A 24,192-nucleotide genomic window follows, 5' to 3' on the forward strand; every position below is an offset into this window, starting at 1 on the left:
AAGTTGTGCCTCTATACGCCATATTTACGGAATTGATGATACGAGCTGATACGGAATTTTTGAACCCAAATTTCTTGAAATATACATTACCTTTTTAACTTCTCGCCACGAAATTGGATTCATAAGAAGGTCACATACAAGCCTTCCATTATGGCTGGTATCATCATCTCGATTGGTGTCTTGTGTTAGTATTATTCCATATTTTGCTGGTAGAAGTTCAATGAAACCCTCCATAATTCACGACTACTGTCACTTGTGTTATAAACTCGATGTGTTTACTATATTGTCGCTCGGGTCCGCGACTAATCGCAGGGACCAGTCTATCATTAGCTATTCTATACACTTTTCAATAGCCTTATTGTGATGTGTGGGAGTTTTAAAAGCCGAGCCATGAACAAAATATAATGCGAGCACCCGGGGGGCATCAACTTTAGAGGTGACGGTATGTGCCTGTCAATATATGCCCCCCTTTTGAAGCCGACTATACCCGATGACCAGGCACCTTCAGTTTTCAAAATATTATACCCAATGACCCCTTTTTCATTTTGATTGTACATAATTGACCCTTTTTTTTTAAAAAAACCCCAACGTTTTGTACTGATATGCGTCTACTTCGCGACGCTTGTACAAAATGTAGGCACATATACCCATCAATTCTAAAGTTGAGTGCCCCGGGGCGAGCGCATACTGCGGGCCAATGAACAATGAGATAGTGGCTTTTCTGATATCACTTTGAGGAACTGTTGAAGTATAAATCAGCCAACGAGTAGGTGTGTCCAAATTGCACATCTTGAATTGAGACCAAGACATGCTGTTATTTCAATTGTTATATCGTTCCGGTTGGTTTATTACCTACCATTGCCTACGAGATGCAGTTCTAAGGTGACAGAGGGACAGGTCTGCAATTCGATTCCACAACCATTCATACCTTTCATCTGTTTTATTGTATTATCGTGCGAATTGCTCCGTGGTACCTTACGGGTACCTGAATTTTATTTGAATGAAGATGACTCTGTCATGCTCGACGTCATATTGCATAATTTCTATACAGTATATGCAATAAACCAACCAGAACAGTATAACAATTGAAATAATAGGCAGTTCTAAGATAGGTTAAGAAGAATATAACGTCATTCTGTATTATTATTCAAGGTTGTAACGTGTGTCTATGCTGTTATGTAGGCCTACCTGGCAACAGACACGCCCCCGGTACAAACAGATGAAATTTGTAGAAAAGCGTGATTATGACAAAAACATTAAAAAATGATACTTTGAGGTATTGTTTTTTTAATTTTTGTATGGCAGATCATACATACACATGTGCTGAGGTCAAAAAGGTAAAAATTTTGTTTTTGACCCCTGACTCACCTGTCATTCCAAACAACCCCTTAACCTGCATAGACTTTGAACCAGCCAAATTTGAGAGCCTCTTTGATGTCTTATCATGACATTAAAGAAATCCTCCGGCCGTAGAACAGCTGCAGTGGTCAACATAATTGGTGTTTTCTTTTTCTATCATTTTACTTCATTATTTCTGCTTCAAATGACCAGAAAAACTTTCCAGTATTACAAATATTTTCATTATTTTGGCAAAGAATAACTTAACTGCAATTTGACCGAAATCGTGGGTTTAATAAAAATATAAAACCTAGGATTAAGAAAAAAATATAAAACCGAGTGAAATAAAATCAAAATTAAATTAGAAGTGCCCCAGAGTGGTTCGAACCAGGAGTCTATTATAGTTCCTGCGTGCGTCCAAATAGACTCATTTCCGCTAGGCCGTGCGAGTGGTTCGATAATTTTTTAAAGCAATCTTATTCTCACTCAGTTACTCGTATTTCTGGAATTAATTAATGTAATACCAACATAGTATGCTGACTGTATAATTGTTTAACCGTTATTGTTTTCCAGTCAAGACGCAGGTATCATTATTAAGCCTCATATCACTTTATTTATTGTCGAAAAAGTGCAGAGTAGGTTAGTTATGAATATTAAATGTTAGACCAAAGTAGCTCAAAATACATGTACTATACACCTGATCCGTGAACTTGTCTTTTTTAAAGACAAATTCTTGTTTCAATTACTAAGGGATGGAATCAAAACTCGCCGGTCCCATTGTAGAACAGTAGAAACCGGCGTAAACCAGACTGAACTGGCGGTCGAAGGCCGGTCGAGTTTTTATTTCATATCTAGGACATTCATAACATTCCCCACCAAGACATGAATTCAACAAAATCAAACACAGAATCATATTCAACTTACTTTTTAAATGCTGATTTATTTACAATAATTAACATATTAATATTGACAAGACGATTTTTAAAACAAAGCTCTTGAATTTGAATTTAACACAAAATGATCAACAGCAAGCAAAATGAATAAACCGATCACTATTATCGGTTATCAATGATTAAATAAATCTAAACAATATACTCGAGTTTTCATTTCGTTTTACTAGAAAAGATTATTCTAATTTTTTTCTGGTTTTACCTATATAGGCCTAGGCTTGAACATTATCTTAGATTTGTGTTTATTTACAGAGCAAAAATTTACAGAACAAAACAGCAAAATTGGGTGTCACTAAGTGATAAACAAACAATATAGCCAAGTTAAAAACAAAATAACATAACCCAGGCGTTCATTTTTTCTGGATTTGTTTTTGCATGAAATCATAAAGCAAACTCAATCAGCAGTTTTGCCAGGCCGCCGAAGGTCGTATTTTGTAGTCATCTCTTATTCACACTAGTTGTGAGAAAAGTAACACGTTTCTATTGTTTTCCCGCCTTCTTGCCATGCCTTCTCGTCCTTGTGCATGACTGTCAACATTGTCTATCCTATTTGTGACATCATGATCACCTAATAATAGGCCTAATTGCCAATTACTCGTGAACCCATTGGTGTTCTCTTTTCTGATGATTTTCTAATTAAATACAAGGACAAAAAACCCAAGAACCTTCTGTATCAGATTGACAATATACTCCGTAATGAGAAGACCTGTCAAAAACACCTACAAAATAATGTGGAGACGTGGGTGTCAATTTTAATAAAGCACATTGCAAGCATATACTATTAGTGTATGGCAAAACATACTTTTTTTTCTCGGATGAACTTGGAACTCTTAGTAGCCTACATAAGGTGTTAGTTGGGATAATTATTATGCCAAAAATTAGGTTTGAAAAATTTACCAAACTCATTTTAAAAGATCGTACATTGTGGCTTTGATATTAGCTAGGATGTCATCTGAATGCCTACTTTTCTCAGGTTGTCCATACTGATCATTGGCTTAGGAAGATTTTCAACATTGGGGGGCTGAAAATTGAAAAAACAATTGGTGGGCCACAATGGGGGTGCCCGAGGGTGGTTTCCCCCTCGGAATCAGAAAATTTTGCAAAATATAGGGCACAAATACCCATTTTCCTCTATTTTATCACAATTTTTTAACTTCCCCTAGGATCTAGGGTTCGAATCTGAGTGGGTCCACTTGAGCTCGGCTGTCATTGAGTATCCTTGAGCAAGGCACTTTACTCTACTTGCTTAGTGCTTCGGTAGGCATTTTAAGCAAAGAGCTTTTAATAGAAATAGAGTCGCAATAGATTATATAATGCTTTGTTCGTTTGATGCCGATTAGAAGTTGCGACAGGCTATAGTGGTACCATTGTTTTCGAACAAAGGGGTTCCGCCATTAAATTGGTCACTGATCCGGCATCATATTAACACTCTACACAACAGGCGAGTATCAATAAGTGGCCACAATACAGTCATATGTAAGGGCAGTCATGTGTAAAGTGGTACCATTGTTCCCATGTATCCCAAATGTGCGCTTGTGTGGGTCTGAAGTCTGTATAAAGGAGGCTTTAGCTGTCGATGCAATCAGCGCACTGAATGGTCTATTGTTCTATTGTGTCCGATTTGAGCGCTGACATATTGGAAAATGTTGCCAATCAATATTCATGAGAGTGTACATTCAACGTCCAATTTTCGAAATTGGGTTACTTGTGCTTGGCAGGTGTAAAATACATCTGACTGGGCGTTTTAAATACGTAACGCATAAAGGCATTGACATCATCGAATGGCTGCCTATAGTGCTGTTAGTGTTAGGCCTATGTGTGGGGGGCTGTGTTTAGTTTCTATAATAATTATTATAAGGCCTACATTTATTTGTCATTCCTTTCTTTTCCTTTCTCTGTACTTATTCTTTCCTTGCTCAAGTACTACTCCCTCTTCTTATCTCCTTTCCCTTCTCCGTCCCCTCATACTTTTTGTCCCTCTTTCTCTCTTCCTCCAACCCCCTCTCATTCTTCATGTCCCTCCTCCACCTCTTCCTCCCTCATCCCCTCCCAAGACCTCTCACAAAAAGAGCTGCCCCCCCCCACTTCAGTACGCCACTGTTTATGACATTCTCCTTCTTAAAATAAAATAAAATGTCAATTTGTGAAACAACTTTTATATAGGCCTATACCGGTATACTTATTATATGTTACATGTATACGTAGCTCCCGGGACGTAGCTATTTAATACCATTATAGACATGGCAGCCATGATGTGTAATCATTCAGCAGGCGCATTCAATTTATTTAAATGAAGCACCTAATGTCAGTGGGGTGACAACGAACTATGCATTAGCGGCTAATGTGTGCCTTTTGTGCTTACGGCTACTCAATCACACCCTTGGGTTTATGTATAAAAATAGGTACTTTTCATTCCATTAAGCGCTTTCACGCGACTTGCATTTGATCACTTATTGACAGTAGCCTGCTAGGTAAAGCGTTAATACACTGTCGGGTCAGCTTACCGATTTAATGGTGGAAGCCTTTTGTCCCAAACAAAAGGTACCTTTCGATGAATAGCTTGTCAGATTTCAAATCGGCACAAGGTTTCAATGCGTTACGTAATCTATTTCCTCTCCATCTTATAATAGCTCCATGGATGCAATCATCTTTACCACTCACCTGGCTTCAGGCGCTTATGAATGCTCTTGCTGATCGATTACACATTAGAATGTATGAAGGCTGCCATTTCCACATATCTATATATATTACACTATAATGGTAATCGCTATACGTATACATGTAAGTATAAGTATAGGCCTATAAAGGTTGTTTTAAGAAATTTCCATTTAATTTTATTTTAAGAAGGAGATTGGTATAGAAATAGTGGCGTACCCAAAGAGGGAGGGGGTTGGGAAGGGCAGATTCACCCCTGTGCGAGAGTCTTGGGAGGGAGGAGGGTGGAAGAGGGAGGAGGGATATGGAGAATGAGAGAGGGCTGGAGGAAGGGAGAAATGAAGATATTATAAAGACAAGTATAGATAAATAGAAATATAAGGAAAATGATGGGAATGAGAGAGAGGGTGAGAGGGGAAAAGGAGAGCGAGTGAGTGATAAAGTGTAGGCTATAGGAAAGAATAAGCACAGAGCTGGGAAAAGAAAGGCATGATGAATACATTTAATAATAATTATTAGGCCTATATAATAACTAAACACATAACAGCACTGGGCAGCCATTCTATTTTCTCACATTAATGCAGTGTGCACGTTAAAGAACGTCACAGGCTATTCGAAAAGAGCAGGGGATCATCCCGGTACTGTTGACTGTACTTCAAAAATACACTCATCTACTCTAGGTTCCAGAGTAAAAAATATGTACAGCTTGTCTGTACGCAGTGTGCTAATACTCATATGAGGGAGGCACTTATGGAAGAATAAGATTACTGGGGGGGGGGGCTGAAAGGTATATGCAGCCCCGCACCAAAATTATTGACGGGTCTCAGTCCCAAACCCCCTCCCCGGTGCCTAAGCCTAGATGCTGATTTGCAGAGTTTATATACAATAAGAAATAGCAAATAAGTATAGGGATGTTGTGCAATATGCTCCAATCTTACTGCTACTTGAGCACTAATTATGTAGGCCTACCAAACTAAAATTATCCGAGAAAAAGGGCGTTGTTCGCCTCACACTAAAATATAATTACAATGTGTCTGAACAAACGCGTTAATGATGTGTTTTCAGTTTCATCTAAATTGGTAATTGATTATCCTTCTTGTGCGATTCTTAGTTCACCTTAAAAGTGATTATGGGTGTGTCCATGTCTAGATCTTTTCCCGTCAATTTTTAATTAATTAACCACTGATTTTTCGTTGTTATTTATCAAGTCTCTTTTAAGAAAGTTTTTTTATAATTAAAACCTTTCATTATTTTTTTTTGCTTTGTCATTTGTAAACAAGAAAAGGAACGAATGCCAACATCTGTATAATTATGACATTAAACTAATGCTCTTCTCATGAAATATCTTACGCTGTAAATCCAAGTGTTTAGTGTTTCTGTAACACTTTTTAAACACTGCAAGGTGTTTATTTTTCATTTACACAGTAAAGGTATAGGGCACCTAAACACCAAAGTAAACACATAAACACAAAGAGTATATATAAACACATGAGAGTATTTAGATTCTAAACATTCAACATGTTTACTTTCATATTGTTCGGAAAGTAAATGCACATGTGTTTACTTTGAAAACATTTGGTGTGTTCACTTTCTAAACAATTTTCAAAATAAACATGTTGAATTTCGCAATGGGTCGACATATGTTTATTTCAAAAGGACAATCATGCACCTGTATATATATATATAATAGAGGTCGAAGTTCTGCGTGACGCTGGTTATTTATATGGTCGACAGTTGGGTATACAAAGTTTGGCACAGCGCCTGATAATAATGTAAAATACATTAAATTACACAACGTTTCGGGTATAACCCTTTTACAAGTGTGAGATAGTAAATTTTGTTAATCTATATGACATATTCGTAAAGTGTATGCAGCTGGGAGGAAAAGCCGACGATCAATTGAAAATTTGGACCTTTCATATTGAAGATATGGATTTTTTTCCCAAAAAGACCTAATTTTTTTTTTGGTGTTTTGGAAAAAAAAAAATCCATATCTTCAATACGAAAGGTCAAAATTTTCATTTTGATTGTCGGCTTTTCATCCCACATACATATATACACTTTAAGTATAAATCATCAGATTTATAAAGTTTACTTCGAGTACTGTTAAATATCAAAATATCAATTTTTAATCATTTGCCATAAAATGTGTATTACATTGCGAATTTCAAAAGGACATTTTTCGTATTCATAATGCAATTCGATATGTCTGATGTGCTCTAATGTCCCACAATAAATACTGTCCAAACGTTCATACCCCATCCCTTAAAATGAAGAGAATCATTTCAAATAAAAACAAGAATCTAATCACCTGCAACGTTACTTCAAGACCCGCTTCTATTTTCCGGGATATTTTCATAAAAAACAGAACAATATAGTGCTAAGAAACACGTGTATTGATGTGTCACGTAATTAAATTGCCACAATATATTCATTAAAAGGTAAAACATTATACCGTAGAATTCCGTCTAGAAGCATATATGCCTCTAAACGAGGGTTTTTTTTAACGAAAGATATGAAAGGCCAATACCCTTCTCAAAAACATTGCAATAGATTGGTTTTAAAAATATACATGTTTGTACAGACGCCTTTATCAGTAATATAGTTGTTCAAACTCCAAATAACGTTTTTGTTGAGAGTGTCTGCCTCTTGTCTCTTGTGTCAAAAAAACCTCGTTTAGAGGCATATAATGCTTGTAGACGGAATTTTACGGTATATAATAAATAAACTGCAGTTTTTAAGACTTCTGTCTAATCAGACAAGTTCATGGTATACTTTCTTTGAGCTCGGCTGTCCAAGAGAAAAAAGACCAGGCACCTGTTATTGACGCACCATTTCTATGGGAAATGACAATAATTTTTTGCAATAAGCCCAATCGCCATTCTAACTTCCGGTTTTTGAGAGCAGTTTTGGGACACTTTGACCTCTGACATATCAGGAAAATTTACGTAATTATTATTAATTTTCTTATTATTGTCACAATTTTGATCATTAAAAATACCAAATAATTAATTTATAAAACACTAATATTTTTTATATTTGTTTTAAATATTGTAAAACATTTTAAGTTATATTTTGAACGTACAAAACCCCAATATTTCTGAATTTTCTGAAAGGTCAAAGGACAAAGTGTCCTAAAACTGCAAAAACTGTCCTACAATGCGTTGCAAACTTCCAATGCCGATTGGGCTTATTGTACAGCCGGTGTAATTGCTACCATATTGTAATTAATTAAGATCATTGTGAAATACAAGTTCACCCGTCAGTAATGCGACAGTACATTTTGAAAACGAGTGCAGTTCAAAGTCACGAGTAGGGGTGACTTTCCAGATCCCGGTGCGTCGGTCATCATGCATTCCATGCATTAGTATAGCGCGGAGCACCGTGACATGGAAAATCAACGCTATGCATTAGTTTGAATTTTGCACCATTCATTTTAATTCCCTTGAAGCACTTTTTCATGACGCGTATCATCCTCAAGCTCTTCACATCTACACCAGGCACAAAAAGAAACTCGTCAGTTATATTCATCCTTGCTGTTCAATAACTTGATAATTTTGGATTATTCTGAAATATACATTTTGTTATTAAATTGGACTTTGCTTTCTCATTTGACACCCTGTTCGTGAAAAACGAACAAGAATTGACCAAGATATGCGCCTCCAAAGCCTCAAACCCCAAAATCAAAAGTTGCATTTTCTACGATTTTCAATGGGAACGCATCGTTGTATCACACTCAAGCGCCACGGGCCAATCAATAAAGCACACAGTGTAGCAGGCACAATTGAATCGTTAAAATTGCAACTTTTCATTTTGGGGTTTGAGAGTTTGAGGCGCATATCTTGGTCAATTCTTGCTCAATGTTCACGAACAGGGTGTCAAATGACAAAGAAAAGTCCAATTAACAAAATGTATATTTCAGAATAATCAAGTTATTGAACAGCAAGGATGAATATAACTGACGAGTTTCTTTTTGTGCCTGGTGTATATGCAATGTTCACTAAATGACTATTTTTAGCATTAATACTAATCGATGAGGATTAGGGGTTAAGTATAAATTGCATGCTTGGAAATTCTACTATTGGATAAGAAAATATTACGAGATATTTTTTACTTTTTATTAAAGATTGAAATTTCGGCAGTGATAGCAAAAGAATAGGAGTACTATTCAGTGGTATTGCACAAAATATGCCCATGAGTTGGTACCCAGTAAACACAAAAATGTGTTTAAAACGTTTTAAACGCGTATAAACTATGGTTTCGTCATGGTCAAAACGTTTAAACAACATTTAAATGTCGGGTTATACAAAGATCTGGAAAACATTTTTAAAATGTTTGATATGAAACAATACAATAACATTTTTAAAATGTTGACAAAAGGTAATTGTCTCATATTTTTAAAAGTGTTGGTAAAATGTTTGACAAAATATTTTGCCAACACTTTAAAACATTATAGGCCTATATTAGAATGTTTTGAATCAAGTTTTCTGAACGTTATTAAAACGTTTATACCATTTTTATATATAACCCGACATTTAAACATTTTCTGTAAAATCTTTTGTGTTTGCTGGCTATATACCTTTTACTCATGAATTAAACACTCTTAGCAAAAACGGTTCAAACTTAGAACCTTTTTTTGTAGAGAGCACCCTCAGGAAATAAGGGTACTTTATATATTCAAGAACCCAAATAAAAAGGGTTCTGATCATGCTGATAGAACCAAAATGGGTTCCAAAGACCATTTGGAGAACCTTTAATGGTTCTTTGAAGAACCTTCAAATGACTTAGGTTCTCCTTGGAGGACAGCGAAGAAGCCTTTAAGGGCCTATTTCTTGAAGCATGGCTAGTGGCCAGCTTACACCCAATTAGGCGAGTGTTTATAGAAAGATAAATCTAGCCTACTGGCTTATCATGCTTATGAAGCCTGACCACTAACTAAACTTTGAGAAATCAGATCTTAGAATATTTCTCTAGGAGTGCATCCAGCATGCAGTATTCCAACGGTCGAAAGCTATGCACTACAGCTAAAAGTTACACCCATTTTAACTTGATGCATAAAACCATGCAGGCGTTTGAATATACGAACACGATAATATCGGCGGCTGAAATACCGGACCGGAAGGAAATGTCTATGATAAACTACCTTTAAAAAGCACATCCAGCGACTTTGTCCCCATTTGGCCTGATAATTAGGTCATATAAAACATGTTACAAAAATCTATACACATAGCTGCAAGCAATATTTGTAATGCATGTAAATTTTTAATTAAAACATTATACATTGGTACTGGTAAACAAGTTAAGGTACTACACCTCTTGATAAATTTGTGACTATTTTTGCATTTTTATCAACAAATAATAACACACTGGTAACAAGAGTTATGTATATTATAGGGGCAAGGAATCCAGTTACTTCACTGAAATTTCAGTGATTCAAGACAAGTGGTTCATTATATATGTTAAGAAATGAGGTAGCCTATATTCTATCGGTACCTCTTTTCTTATCATAAATAGCGTATCGCTTGTCTTGAGTCACTCAAATTCAATTCCATATTTTTTTTAATACAAAAATAGTCACAAATTTACCATCTTAAAGGTGACAGTATTGTACGTGCCGTCATGTGTTGTAGCACATTTTTTATTTAAAGCCATATTATGCTGAGGAAGACGCCCTCACTGAATTTTTAAAGTTCCTTTTTTTACACGATTAAATTGTACTTGATTAAACCAATATATCCTGCAAAATTCAAGACTCTAGGTACTGTAGTTTTGTCAAAATCCGAGATTTTGAATAAAACACCGGAACCGGCGCTTTATTATTACGATGGAATTATTAGTCGAACGCATACACGATGTTCATAACACACAGTACGTACACGGCGTGCGGGACGGTGATCTACACAACAATAGGTCGTACCAATTTTCTTTGCTTTGCTGTAGTTGTTCGGCTCAAAAATAAAAGGGGATATATCTGACAGTAAAAGCTAACATTTTATGGCAAATAAATGCTAATCTATTTTGTTTGAAAATGTTATTATATGGCTTTAATGAATGTCTTGCTATCTTTTTAGCGCGTTATGATTACTTTTATACTAAACAAATTGTGCTGGAAAAGGGACGGTATTTTTTTATGAAATTGAATACAATACTAGCAACACAGAGATAAACAAATAATATGAATAATAGTAATACATTTTATACAAAGTCCTTTTTTTTAAAAGTTGTATTCTACTATCGCCATCATTGCGAGTTTTAATCAGAGATTTAATATAAAAATAATCGACAAATATACCCAAAGAACGAATAATTTGTTTCTTGATATACAATAATGTTCGATTTTGCCAAGGTATGTATGGCATTCGGGTTGATAGCGAGTCAATAAGTAATTTCTTGTATAGTTGTATGTATAATACCCTCTAAACCTCAACGGGACTTCGAGACTGGTCATGGAGTGAAACGCCTGGAGTCGTAGACTAGTCAATCCGTTTCCCCAATTGCCATGTTTTCATTGATGAATTCAAGTCACGGTCTTCCTACGGGCCAGTGCTTGCAGTAATCGCCACTAAAAATATTCGAAAGAAAAAACAAGTATATAAAGAATCAATGGGTATGGTGAACCGACACCAGATATTTAGGCGTCACAATAATTCATTAATATTCACAAAACACATTATTAAATTGTACCAACTATTCTGAATCGTTAAAATTCTTGACTTTAATTGCTTTTTTTTAAAAACTGATATTGATTACTTATCACTATGGACCACAATGGCCTCAACCCAATGGCATAGTCCAATAACCTCAATTAAACAATCATAATGCAAAATTTGACCTCAAGTTGCAGAGTATGAGTTTTTGTTCTCAAATTTTCAAAGGTCATTCAATGAATGTGCAACTGTATTGGGGTTAAAGAACTGTGCCCAGATAGATGAGCATGTTGTGGATCCTAGTGTATGTCTTATTTAAAGAGCTACTATGGAGGCACACCACTCCACGCCATACATAAATTCTCCCAGTCACATTTCCCCAATATGAAATTTAAAAAAAGTTCAATTTTAATTTTAATTTTACTTCTTTTAAAGTTTGGCAGAGGCGGGGTTCGAACTCACGGCGCACCACGCCGCTTTGGATATGCTCTATGAGCCTAGCGCCTTAGACCACTCGGCCACTTGTCTCATGGAATCCATTTGAAACTTATTTGAAGATATAATCGCAACTTCAAAATAGGCCTACCAGGTGACAAGCAAAAGCAGAAAACGTACCATATTTTGGAATTTTATTTGCCTAAAAACATTAATGTGTATTAATAGCGCTTAATTGTTGTTAATCCGACAATAAACATGATAAATGCGCGTCTATATGGACAATACATTATATCGATTTTGACATGTGCTCGCACGGTGTCAGTACATTTCCATAATGGTCAGTAAAATACTATAGAGGAACCTACCATTTTTCTTGTACACACGTTCGATGTTTTTATCAATTACATAAAAAATCCATTTTAGACCCCAAATGTTTTTTCAGGAAATAAAAGATTAGATTACCATAAAAACGAAACAGTAATCTTTTGCCGGGTCTAATGTTATTTATACATAGAATTTCCAACGTTTTTGCTATCCTTATTCTTGCTCAATTAAAAAAATATTTTGGCATATATAAAATTGAAATAAAATTCTCTGCCTCATAAACGACATCAAACGTGCCACAATTGGGTGTAACGAATCGTTATATATGATGTGCAGTTAATATTCATATTTTCTTTTATACAGAGGATGCTTCAGTTTTGACAGGAAAAATATTTTCTTGAAAACCCTCTCACTCGGTTATTTCAAAACGGTAACCACGCTTCCCTAGAATGTGCAATAATTTAGCATTAAAATTTTTCTTATTCTAACAGCAAGCGTTTCCAGAATGAATTATGGCGAAATGTGGTGTACTATGGAGGTCTCTGAAAGTTTGTCGCATTGAACAACAATGACATTTTAACCGTATATAACTGAAGACAAAACTTTAATGTCCCGAGATGTTTCCATATTTGATGCTGAAATGATATTATGGGTGGGCACTTCCGTAACATAGTTGTCAAATGACCCGCCCCCCCTTTTTTTTTTTTTATTATCTCAGAACAATATGGAGTAATGAATTAAAGAGTTGGCATGAGTTATATAGGAGTTAATGTTTTTTGCTGTTTCAGTGTGCTTGCTCTCATCATTGATGGTTGGTGGACTGTCATGTAACATGGATGTAGGCCTAAATGTGATCCTAAAAATGCCTTTCACGGTGACCCCAAACTAATTACAAGACCTCTTCTACACACTAAAAACTACGGGGTTATATTTTCCGTGGTCATTTTGAATTGACCACGTTTGGGGTTGTTTTGACCCTTCAAGGGGGTTGTACTGTTTTAATTTGACCACATTCACGAGGTCATTTTAGCCACGACGAACGTGGTCAAAAACTTAGTGGTCATTTTGCCGATACCGTCGCGCATTGATATCAGTTTCAATCTTCCGCTTTGAAAATCTCAATTCATAAATGAGTTTAAACATGAGCTGCAATTATAGTTTGTTGATTAATAAATAAAACTAATTTTTTGACCTAAGTTACCCAATTTGTCAACTTTATAATGACTTGCATTTCGGAACTATTTGCACACACGGTGTGCATCGGCTCACGTGGTCACATCAGCGCCATATTTGTTCTGATTGTGCAGCTCAGTGGATTGTCGTGTGTGCTTGTCTGCATGATGGAATATGAAAAGTTAGTTGAAAAGTGAGACTGCAAGGATGCATAGACCCTTGTCTATGCACGCAGATTCATTCCAATTTCATGCTGTCGTGGCTGGTGTCTTGGCTGCAGTTGTTATAAGCTTATATCATGTAAGCTTATAATATGTGAACTGTCATAGGCGATGACTGACTGTGTGTGAGTGTGATACACAGATGCATTTTGCAGTTTGCTGTTTATGTAGGCCTAATGCTTTCTCTGTGCAGAAACACACTTATGTCCTGGTGGGACCAGCATGACCATAGGCCTACTAAAAAATCCAAACAACCCCTAAATGTGGTTATTGAGTAACCCTATAAAACAACCCTTTCAAATGGGTCATTTCATTTGACCCCGAAATGAGGTCATTAAGTAACCCAATAAGGCAACCCTTTTGAAGGGGTCATTTCATTTGACCCCGAAATGTGGTAATATTTTGACCCCAATGGGGTTACTATTTGACCCAAATACGTAGTCATTGCAATGACCCCGACCAATGGGGTCAAAATGACCCCGTTAGTGGTATGGTGTTTAGTTGATAACTATGCTGGGGTCAAAAATGACCCCGTTTGGGTCATTTTTTGACCCCGTAGTTTTAAGTGTGTACATTGAGGCTGACTTTCCCTTTTAAAGGTGTTTTTTAATTATAGATCAGGTTTCAGATTCTACCCAATCTCGTGTGTATTTTGGAACGTACCATAAAAACTTCCCTTTGTAATATACTAGTTGTTTATAATTGTTTGTTGTTTATGTGTTTACATGTTGGCAATTATGGTAAATGTTTGTATATCTTGTAGCAAAAATAGTTTATTCATCAACAAGATCTTTTTTGCTTTAATGGCAAATACCTTTCCCACACCCGTTGTGTTTACACTGATATTGATCAAGTTCATGACTGATTTATATGTTTCAATTGTTATGGTGATATTTTCCCGTTTAACCATATTTTTCGATGATAAATTAATTTGCCCTGCTTACTTTCAAAAATTCTGTGCATGTTTAATAATGTTTGTTCCTGACATGAGTGACCTTGGTCAAGTTCAAAACTGGTTTTGTTTTTTCTATGATTATTTTCCCGAAGTTCAATCATTATGTTGAAGATAATCTAAAATAATTCACTTTGTACACTTTTGAAAATTCATATTATTAATATAGTCATTGATCTGATTTCAAAAACACAATCCTGTTTTTATAGATGATAATATGTAAAACGTGTAATATAAATATTTTGCCTCATCATTCCAAACTTCTTTGTTGCAATTGCAACCATTTTTATCACGCTCGCTGTGTTTACACTGACTATGACCAAGTCCAGAAGTGGATTTGTTTTCAATGTACTGGGGACATTTTCCCTTTAATCACTATGTTGATGACGATGAGTTCAGATTTGCTTTATTTTGTTTTGATAATACAATTGAGTTTAATCGCATGCTTAGTTTGAAATTAAATCCTTTAACTTTGAAGATATGTTTCGAACATCATCCAATGAATCTATTAATTTGAATGAGCACACAAACCCTCTCAATAATTGTTCTTATTTATTTGACAATGATATTACTTGCTCAGGTGATAACGATTTTTCAATTTTGCATTTAAATTCACGTAGTCTCAACAAAAATTTTGATAACATTCATAGCTTTATTTCTGGTCTAAGTCACACTTTCACAATTATTTCCATTTCAGAAACGTGGTTAAATGATGATAGTTTTAATATGATTGATATTGAAAATTATGTTCTCGTTAATGCACCCCGACAAGGTAGAAGAAGTGGTGGTTCTGCAATTTATATTCATAACTCAGTTGCTTACCGTGAAAGGGAAGATCTTAAATTAATTGTTGAATCATCTGATGACATCGACCACTCTGAGTCTATATTTATTGAAATTTTGAATTCTGTTAACAAAAATATAATTGTGGGTAATATCTATCGTGCACATCGTACTAATGTAAATATGTTCCTCACTGACTTGGAAAATTGTGTTACTAAAATGTCTGGTGAAAATAAGCAGTGTTATATTTCTGGCGATTTTAATTTTGATCTATTGCAGTATACTAACAATAACACAATTAATGATTTTCTCAATATTTTTTACTATAATAATATGCACCCACTGATTGACAGGCCTACAAGAATAACACCCACTACCGCTTCTTTACTTGACAATATTTTTACAAACGTTCTCACACACCAAATAAAATCTGGTATTTTCGTTAGAGGCTTAACTGATCATTACCCTATTTTTCAAATTACCAAATCTATTCCTCTTACACACCCACACCACCACCAGCATACAACATATCGATTAATTAATCAAAATAGAATCCGAAATTTTCAGAATCATTTAAATCTGGTTGATTGGAATTTTGTTGAAAATATAGGTTCTTGTGAGCATGCCTATGTGGCTTTTCTTAATAAATTTTCTGATTTGTATAACATTTATTTTCCCTTGAAATCGTCTCGCTCTAGTAGTTCCAGTAGTCGTCGAACTCCCCGCAAACCGTGGATTACAACAGCCGTCCTTAAATCTATTGTTCGGAAGGAAAAACTTTACAGAAAGTATGTCGGTCATCCAACAGAGTCTAACAAAATGAATTATCATGTTTATCGCAATCGACTAACTTCTATCATTAGGTCTTCCAAAAAAGACTACTATGCTGAGAAACTAGAGAATTGTAAAAATAACTCGAAACGAACTTGGAATATTTTAAATTCTATTCTCGGTCGCCAACATAGGTCTGATCTTCCAACTATGTTTAACATCAATAACGTCTCAACTTCGGATTCTCAGCATATTGCAGATCATTTCAATTCATATTTTGTTAATATTGGGACTAAATTAGCTGGCAAAATTCAACAACCAAATACTGATTTTCGTGAATTTTTAATTAATGCTCATTCTCCTGTTAACTCACTCTTTCTTTCACCCACCAACTTCGATGAAGTAGTCAATCTCTGTATGGTACTGAAGCCTGGAGCAAGCAGTGGTCATGATGAAATCAAACCCGAGGTTATTAAAGCAGTCAGCACCTCAATCGCAACCCCACTTGTCCATATTTTTAATTTATCCCTGTCTTCTGGTTTTGTTCCCCACCAACTCAAGATCGCTAAAGTTGTTCCCATTTTTAAAGATGGTGATCGCCACGATTCTTCCAATTATAGACCAATTTCAGTTCTTCCTGCTTTTTCAAAATTCTTGAGCGTCTGGTCCACAAGAGGTTGTACAATTTTATTTCCCGATTTAATCTACTTCATAACTCACAATTTGGTTTTCGTTCTAACCGTTCCACATCTATGGCCATCATGGAAGTCTACAATAAAATTGTTAACGATCTCGATAACAAAAATCACGCCCTTGGTATCTTCCTGGACCTCTCGAAGGCATTCGACACGGTTAACCATGATATTCTGTTCTCAAAACTCGCTCACTACGGTATTCGTGGGAATGCCTTCGATTGGTTCAGGAGTTACCTTACTGATAGATCCCAGTTCGTTAACTTTAATCATCGTAACTCAATTCATTTGAATACAAGTTGTGGAGTTCCACAGGGCTCGATCTTAGGACCCTTATTATTCATTCTATATATAAATGACATTGTGTTCTCAAGTAAATTTTTCTCATTTGTCATTTATGCTGATGACACTAATTTATTGGCTTCACATAAAATCTCCATCACCTCATACATTCTGCTAATATTGAACTTGCAAACATTTCCACATGGCTTAAAGTAAACAAACTTTCCCTTAATATTAAAAAGACCACATATATGTTATTTAAAAACAAACACAACACTCGTATTACGTATCCTGACACTATTTCAATCAATATTGAAAACAAATCTATCTCAAGGGTCTCTCACACAAAATTTCTCGGGATAATTCTTGATGATTCTCTAACATGGCATCAACATAACACTTATATTACAAATATTGTTTCGAAATATTCAGGTATTCTTTATCGTCTTAAACACATACTTTCTGGCTCAACATTATTTTCTCTTTATTCTAGTTTGGTTTTACCACATATTCAATATTGTAATATTATTTGGGCCGACAAGAATAATTGCAATTTACAATCTATTCATCTCAAACAAAAGAAAATTGTCCGTTTATGCACCAACTCACATTACCTTGCACACACACAACCTTTGTTTAAGAGATTAAATACACTAACCGTTTTTGATATTCACAAACATCAAATTTCCCTCTTTATGTATAAGTTCAAAAGTAGTTTACTCCCAAATATTTTCACTGATTATTTTAAGAAGAGTAATACCTTCCATTCTTATGGAACCAGGTCAGCTGAATTGTATAGACCTCGCAACTTCAGAACAGATCTTGCAAATAACACAATTAAAAGACAGGGCCCATTAAGTTGGAATGTTATTGATCTCAATATTCGTAACTGTAACACCATTAAATGTTTTAGTAAGCTGTATAAAGATTATCTTGTATCCCAATATGAGTTGTAATTAGATTGCTAGGGGATTTATTTATAGATCATGTTGATTTCCAATCAATGATTCTCGTGACTTCGAGTCTCGTAACCATCTTTTTATTATCTTGATAATATCGTATTGCCAACATATTTGTCTGTCTCACCTGTGTTGTCCTGTCTCGCTTTGCACATTGTAGTTTTGTCGCTTCATAATGTCTCTCGTCTTTGCACGTAGTATTTAAGTAAATAGTAGTTCTCTTATAAATTTCTTTCAGGGTGGCCAAACTTGTACGAGCCTTGTGCTCTTTTTTGGTCATCCCTCCATTGTAATACCGTTTGTTTTGAAATATGATTCAATTGGTAAATAAAACTGAAACTGAAACTGAAACAATATAATTTCACAATTGCGCATTAAGGCATAACGGGGAGCTTTAATTGTTAACAAAAATACACAATTTTGGCAGATATTCAAAGCAACATACCTACTTCAAAATGTTGCTATATCCTAATTAAAAGTTCATCTCATTACGACTGGCATCCGCTCTTTGCTCCCACGATTCGGTTGTACATGAAGTGCACGGAATTTTCAGTGAAACCAGTGGAGGTGATTCTTACCAAAGACACCGAACATGTCAACGGGATGGTAAGGCTGCCTGTTATACAAGAGAGAAACAAATAAATACAAGTTATTGGTGGTAGGAAGGCGACTATATGGAACATGAAAATGGAAACAACAAAGTTACGGTTTGATGCAATTTAGGTTAGGACTACATGTAGGATTAGGTAAAAGGTTAGGTTTATGGTTGACATTATTCTCTTATATTGCCCGATTGAATATTCAATCAAAAAGATTGCATTCTCAATCTCGCCGTCCCGAATTAGGGACAAATAGTTTTCGACTGTATATTCAATCGGGTGATTTGAATTTTTCAAACTCAAGGAGTGATTCTCAATCTTTTACAACCTTTAAGCGATTACAGTTAGGGGCAAATCTTTTTCGATTGAATTTTCAGTAGAAAGGGTTGATTTTCATTTTTTTTTCAATCTTTTTGTCGTCCCAAAATAAGTCCTTTCCAGTTGAAAAAAAGATTGCAAATGTTCATTCTAAAACAGTTTGAAATCTCATTCCAAACATATGCAACACATGTCATTTGGCAGCACATTAGGAGTAACATTTGATTAGATTATCAGACTATCGACCTGCACCCCATGAAAATACCTTCTTCAGTGTTGTTTTGTTTTTTGTTTTTGTTTTTTGCATTTTGTTGATTAAAATCATGTTCTAAACAAGGATATTAATAAAGATGCATTAATATAAAAAACCGTTTCGATAGGAACGTTTTTTCTTCTTCTTCTTTAAATGTTGTCCTTTATTGTATCAAATGACTTTAATTGCCATTACCGTAATATATTATATACTATCAGATCAAGGTTCATCAAAAGTCACTCTTATGATTGACGGTCATTGTGAAGAACCTGTTTGCTATAACATCATTAGATTTCTGATGAAGACATGTCGTGTAACACCGTGTTGAAACTATTCAATTAATTATGTGAAACCATGTACTAGGGATTTTTTCCTTTTTGTAAAGACTTGATGTTCAGAAATACGTATCGGTCAATTATTATTGTAATTAAACATTATTGATTTATTTACAAAACAGTGATATTCTTAAAAGAATATTATGAACGATTTTTTTTTTCATGATGGACTGAATTGGCAATAATCACTCTGGTGACCATGATTTAGAGCTAACAACAGCTAATCAATAATTATTGCTCATTAAGCTATGCCTTTCAAACAAAGCGCTATCCCAGTTGAAATTCATTCACCTCCTATGGAAGACATGACCGTAATCTACCACACAGGGAGTGTGAATTTCAAATGGGGTTACCTGAATGGTGACCCCATTTGAAATCTACATTCCCTGTGTGGGAGATTAAGGTCATGCCTTACATAGGGGGTGTATGGGTTTCAACTAGAATAGCCATATTTACTTCAACAATATAATTATGTGTTCAAGACCAATCGGATATAGGCCTACTTTCCAATCATTTCACATTAATAATACATAATATAATTAGTCAGTTAATTTATATCATAGGTTTATACATTTACTAGTGTATTGCCAAAACAAAGGACGCAATACTAAACGTCAACATTTAAAACAAACATCTTAAAGAAGAAGCCCCGCCAGAGCAGTTCTTCTGCATGGGGTGAACCAAACCTGCCTGGTTATCACATAAGTCAGTGACAAGGTTATCTTTGAATTTGACAGGTGCTAATTGATGCAATGGTATTCAAATATGAATTAGCACCTTTAATATTCAGAGATAACCTTGTCACTGATTAATTTGATAACCAGGCAGGTTTGGTTTACCCCAGAAGAACTGCTCAGATGGGGCTTCCTCTTTTACACAAAAGAAGTATTAGATATTAAGCCGCAGAATATTGAGTAGCAGTGGCGGCGCCAGGAATATTTTTTTCGGGGGGGAGGGCATTGAGGGAAGTGAATTTCAGGGGGGCAAAATCGACAAATTTTGCGCAAAATTGCCGCAAAATGTGGAAATTTACGTGATTTGGGGATTTTTGGGGGGAAACCTGGGGGAAGGCAAGAAAAATATTTGGGGGGGGGGGATGCCCCCTTCCCTCCCCCCATGTAGCGCCGCCACTGTTGAGTAGCAAGATAATATACTTACATGAATGTAAACAATAGAATAAGGATGAAGTAGTCAGAGAACAGTAAAGAAATGACACCAGTAATTCTAATAGTTTGTGAGAGAGCTTATACAAAGTTTGTAAACAGAACAAAAACAAAAGTGATTAAGAATCTGTTTAAAGTAAGAGATATGTGAGAAAATAGAATACAATATTGAGTGATATTGAGCCACTTAATTTTAGGATATACTGTGTCTCTACCACAGTCAAACGTTTGTTATGATAGATTGACAGCTAAAAACGAACCGATTTTTACAACAATAAATCATGAAAAGGATTACATATGTCTTAGATTTAAATCTTTAATAATGTCATAAATATATAACATAAGATTTTTGAATTAGAGTGCGGGGGTGGATTGGGATATGTGTTTTTGTGTTAATTTGTTATTCCAAGCATTATTTTTGTGAGGAAGTCCTAGGACAAGAAAGCGCACTTTACTATCAAATTTGCTAGTTGTAAACACACATCAAATAATATAACAGCACATCCAAGATATTTGGTTCTGATGTTCGTGTGACGGGGTGTAGGGGGTGTGTTGGCGTGGCTGTGGAGATGTATATTTGTTGTACCAAGTGAAATCCTGGTACAAGAAAGAGAACTTTACTATCAAATTTGCTAGTTATATACTCACGTCAAATTTAACAGCACATCGAAAGATATTTGGTTCTGTTGTTCGTGTGGGGTGTGTAGGGGGGTGTTGGCGTGGCTGTGGGTATAGGTGTGTGTTAGGGTAGGGTGGATCAGTATATATGTTTATGTTAATTTGTTATTCCCAGCATTACGTTTGTGAGAAAGTCCTGAGACAAGAAAGAGCACTTTACTATCAAATTTGCTAGTTATTTAACAGCACATCGAAAGCAATTTGGTACATCATTGTGTTCGTATGACAGGGTGGGGTGAGGTGTTCGAGTGGTTGTGGGTATAGGGGTGTTTTGGGGTGAGGGTGGACCAGTATGATGTTTTGTGTTAATTTGTTATTCCCAGCATTATTTTTGTGAGGAAGTCCTAGGACAAGAAATAGCACTTTACTATCAAATTTGTTTTAATTATACACAAATCAAATATCACAGCACATCGAAATATATTTGGTTCTGTTGTTCGTGTTACGGGGTGTACGTGAGGGTGTTGGTGTGGTTGTGGGTATAAGGGTGTGTTGGGGTACGGGTGGATCAGTATGTGTTTTTGTGTTTACTTATTATTTCCAGCATTATTTTGAGGGGAAATCCTGGGACAAGAAAGAGCACTTTACTATCAAATTTGCTTTATACTGACATCTCATTTAGCAGCACAATAAGAGATGTCTGAAAGGATGTTTGTGTAGATTGGTGGATGGGGTTGACTTGTATGGGGGTGCAGGGTGTGCGGGTGGGTGCACGCGTAAACTAGTTTTTTTAAGACTGCTCTTTTTCTCAATGGTGCACCCGAGACTTGGAAAGTCGACACTATATCAACAGTTTTGAAAATCGTATTTGTGAAAGATGAGTCATAAATAAAAATATTAAAATGAAAAAAATTGAAATACTAAAAAAGCTCAAAGCTACATTTAAGATGAATAAAATGGCTATATCTGTGATTTGAACAGAATAAGAAATTTAAAATGGGTTGTCGCTTCATTTAGCGAAAATTGTGATATTGCTAATCAAATCAGCTATATTTGACGTTTATGGATCGTATCAATTGTATCAAAAATATGACAAACATTTACCAGAAAGGTTATTATATGATTGCATGCGTAGAAGCACATATCAAATAATGCAATTAAATTATCACATCAAAGTTATTTCAGTTTTAGTCAATGGATCGTAAGAAACCACTCTCTTTTTCCAAATTACTGGTTCGGAGAGGTTAATAACTGTTTATATTGATTATTAAGAACCATTTGGAGCCATATATGTCTCATCATATGACGCAAATAACGTGGACTTTGAACCAAAATTATTAGATATCAACATTTATCATGTACAAATTATATATCAAAATAGATACATCAATAGCAATAATAGAGAAAAAAATGGAATAATTCAATTATAGGTCAATGCAGGTGATACGTCATGTGAAGTTTTATGCCAGTGTAAGATGTCGCGAACTTGCATTAAGGGTAGACTAGGTATTGTTGGTCGAAGCAGCCAAAAAATTTTTTTTATTATCTAAATGAATATATTATTGAAAAATAACACTTTGATGTTTTGCAAAAGTTCATTCTACAAATCATGTACTTCGAAACTTGCTTGATTTATATTGTTCTTAATGAGTTATGTCCGTTTTACAAAAGTGTTGTTGTTTCAGCCATCTTTACAATATAACTCAAAAACCACAGACCTACAAAAGTATATCTGTGATATTTGAATTCTTCTACACATTCGCTATGAAATTTCCAATGCAATGTTTGCCAAAGCTCACTACCAAATCCCAACAGTTTAAAATGGTCGCTAACCTTAAAGACGTTTTACATCTCATGATTATTCAGAACAGAAGGACTTCATATTTTCGACTTTCCATTTATCAGTGTGTCATTTAGAATCAACAGAAACTAGATTTTGGTTTGTTTTTTAGACTAAAAAATGAATGTTGTTTTTAGAATAATGTTGAAAATAAATTTACGGTTGTTTGATGTGATCATTATTAATTTTTTAAACAAAACATTATATAATGTTCAATTTTAGACCTGGATAATACCAACAACTATCACACTAATATATATATATATACATATATTTTCACCTCTTTTTAACATAGATTTTAGGTTCTTTTCAAACTTATTCATTTTTTCTGCTTTTTTTGTGGTTTGTTATTCCTAACATTTCATGATAAAAAGGGTTTTGAAAATTCCGTTGCTATTTGTTACTCTTTTCTGATGTTTTAATGCCATTATACCAGTGTCTACCCCTTGTAAAGATGAAAACACGATTGTAGATAAATAGCGCCATCAGTGTTCAACTTTTCTTTAAAATGACGTAGTTTTACATGCTATCAAACAACCTTAAAAAAATCCCATAATAATGGAAAACTTTCTTAATCATTTCAAATAGATATCATTGTAAAATTAAAACTACTGGTTGTCATGTTTATTACCTGCCGATCTAACATTGCCTCTGATTGGTCAATTACATTATATCTTCATTTTAATCACCAATCAGAATGGAGCTTTGTAAATAATTCACCTCAATTTTTTGTGTGGTGAAATTATTCTAACAATGTTGCTGATTGGTCCAATTGATAATGACAGTTTCTTTTTGACCAATAGGCAGGTAGTTCTCATGGGGTTAAAAATATCGTTTGCTATAATGATCCAAGATGAAATAAATATCACGTGATGCCTTTT

The 24,192-nt window shown here is 35.0% G+C and overlaps 1 protein-coding gene across 4 annotated transcripts in view; it reads right to left on the bottom strand.

Moving 5' to 3' along the window:
* Positions 1–9,490: 9,490 nt before the first annotated feature.
* LOC140142887 (corticotropin-releasing factor-binding protein-like) overlaps positions 9,491–24,192 on the bottom strand; it is a 52,323-nt gene continuing 37,621 nt past the window's right edge. The window contains exons 7-8 of one of the 4 annotated variants that reach the window (XM_072164905.1): positions 18,635–18,801; positions 9,491–11,505 (exon numbers count right to left, since the gene is read on the bottom strand). In XM_072164905.1, the coding sequence (XP_072021006.1) occupies positions 18,674–18,801 (128 nt within the window). In that variant the 3' untranslated portion in view covers positions 9,491–11,505; positions 18,635–18,673. Of the gene's footprint in view, positions 11,506–18,630; positions 18,802–24,192 lie in introns of all 4 variants that reach the window. The other 3 variants (XM_072164903.1, XM_072164904.1, XM_072164907.1) reach the window with 3 other exon arrangements.

Source organism: Amphiura filiformis, chromosome 20 (assembly GCF_039555335.1).
Source record: "Amphiura filiformis chromosome 20, Afil_fr2py, whole genome shotgun sequence".
NCBI lineage: Eukaryota > Metazoa > Echinodermata > Ophiuroidea > Amphilepidida > Amphiuridae > Amphiura > Amphiura filiformis.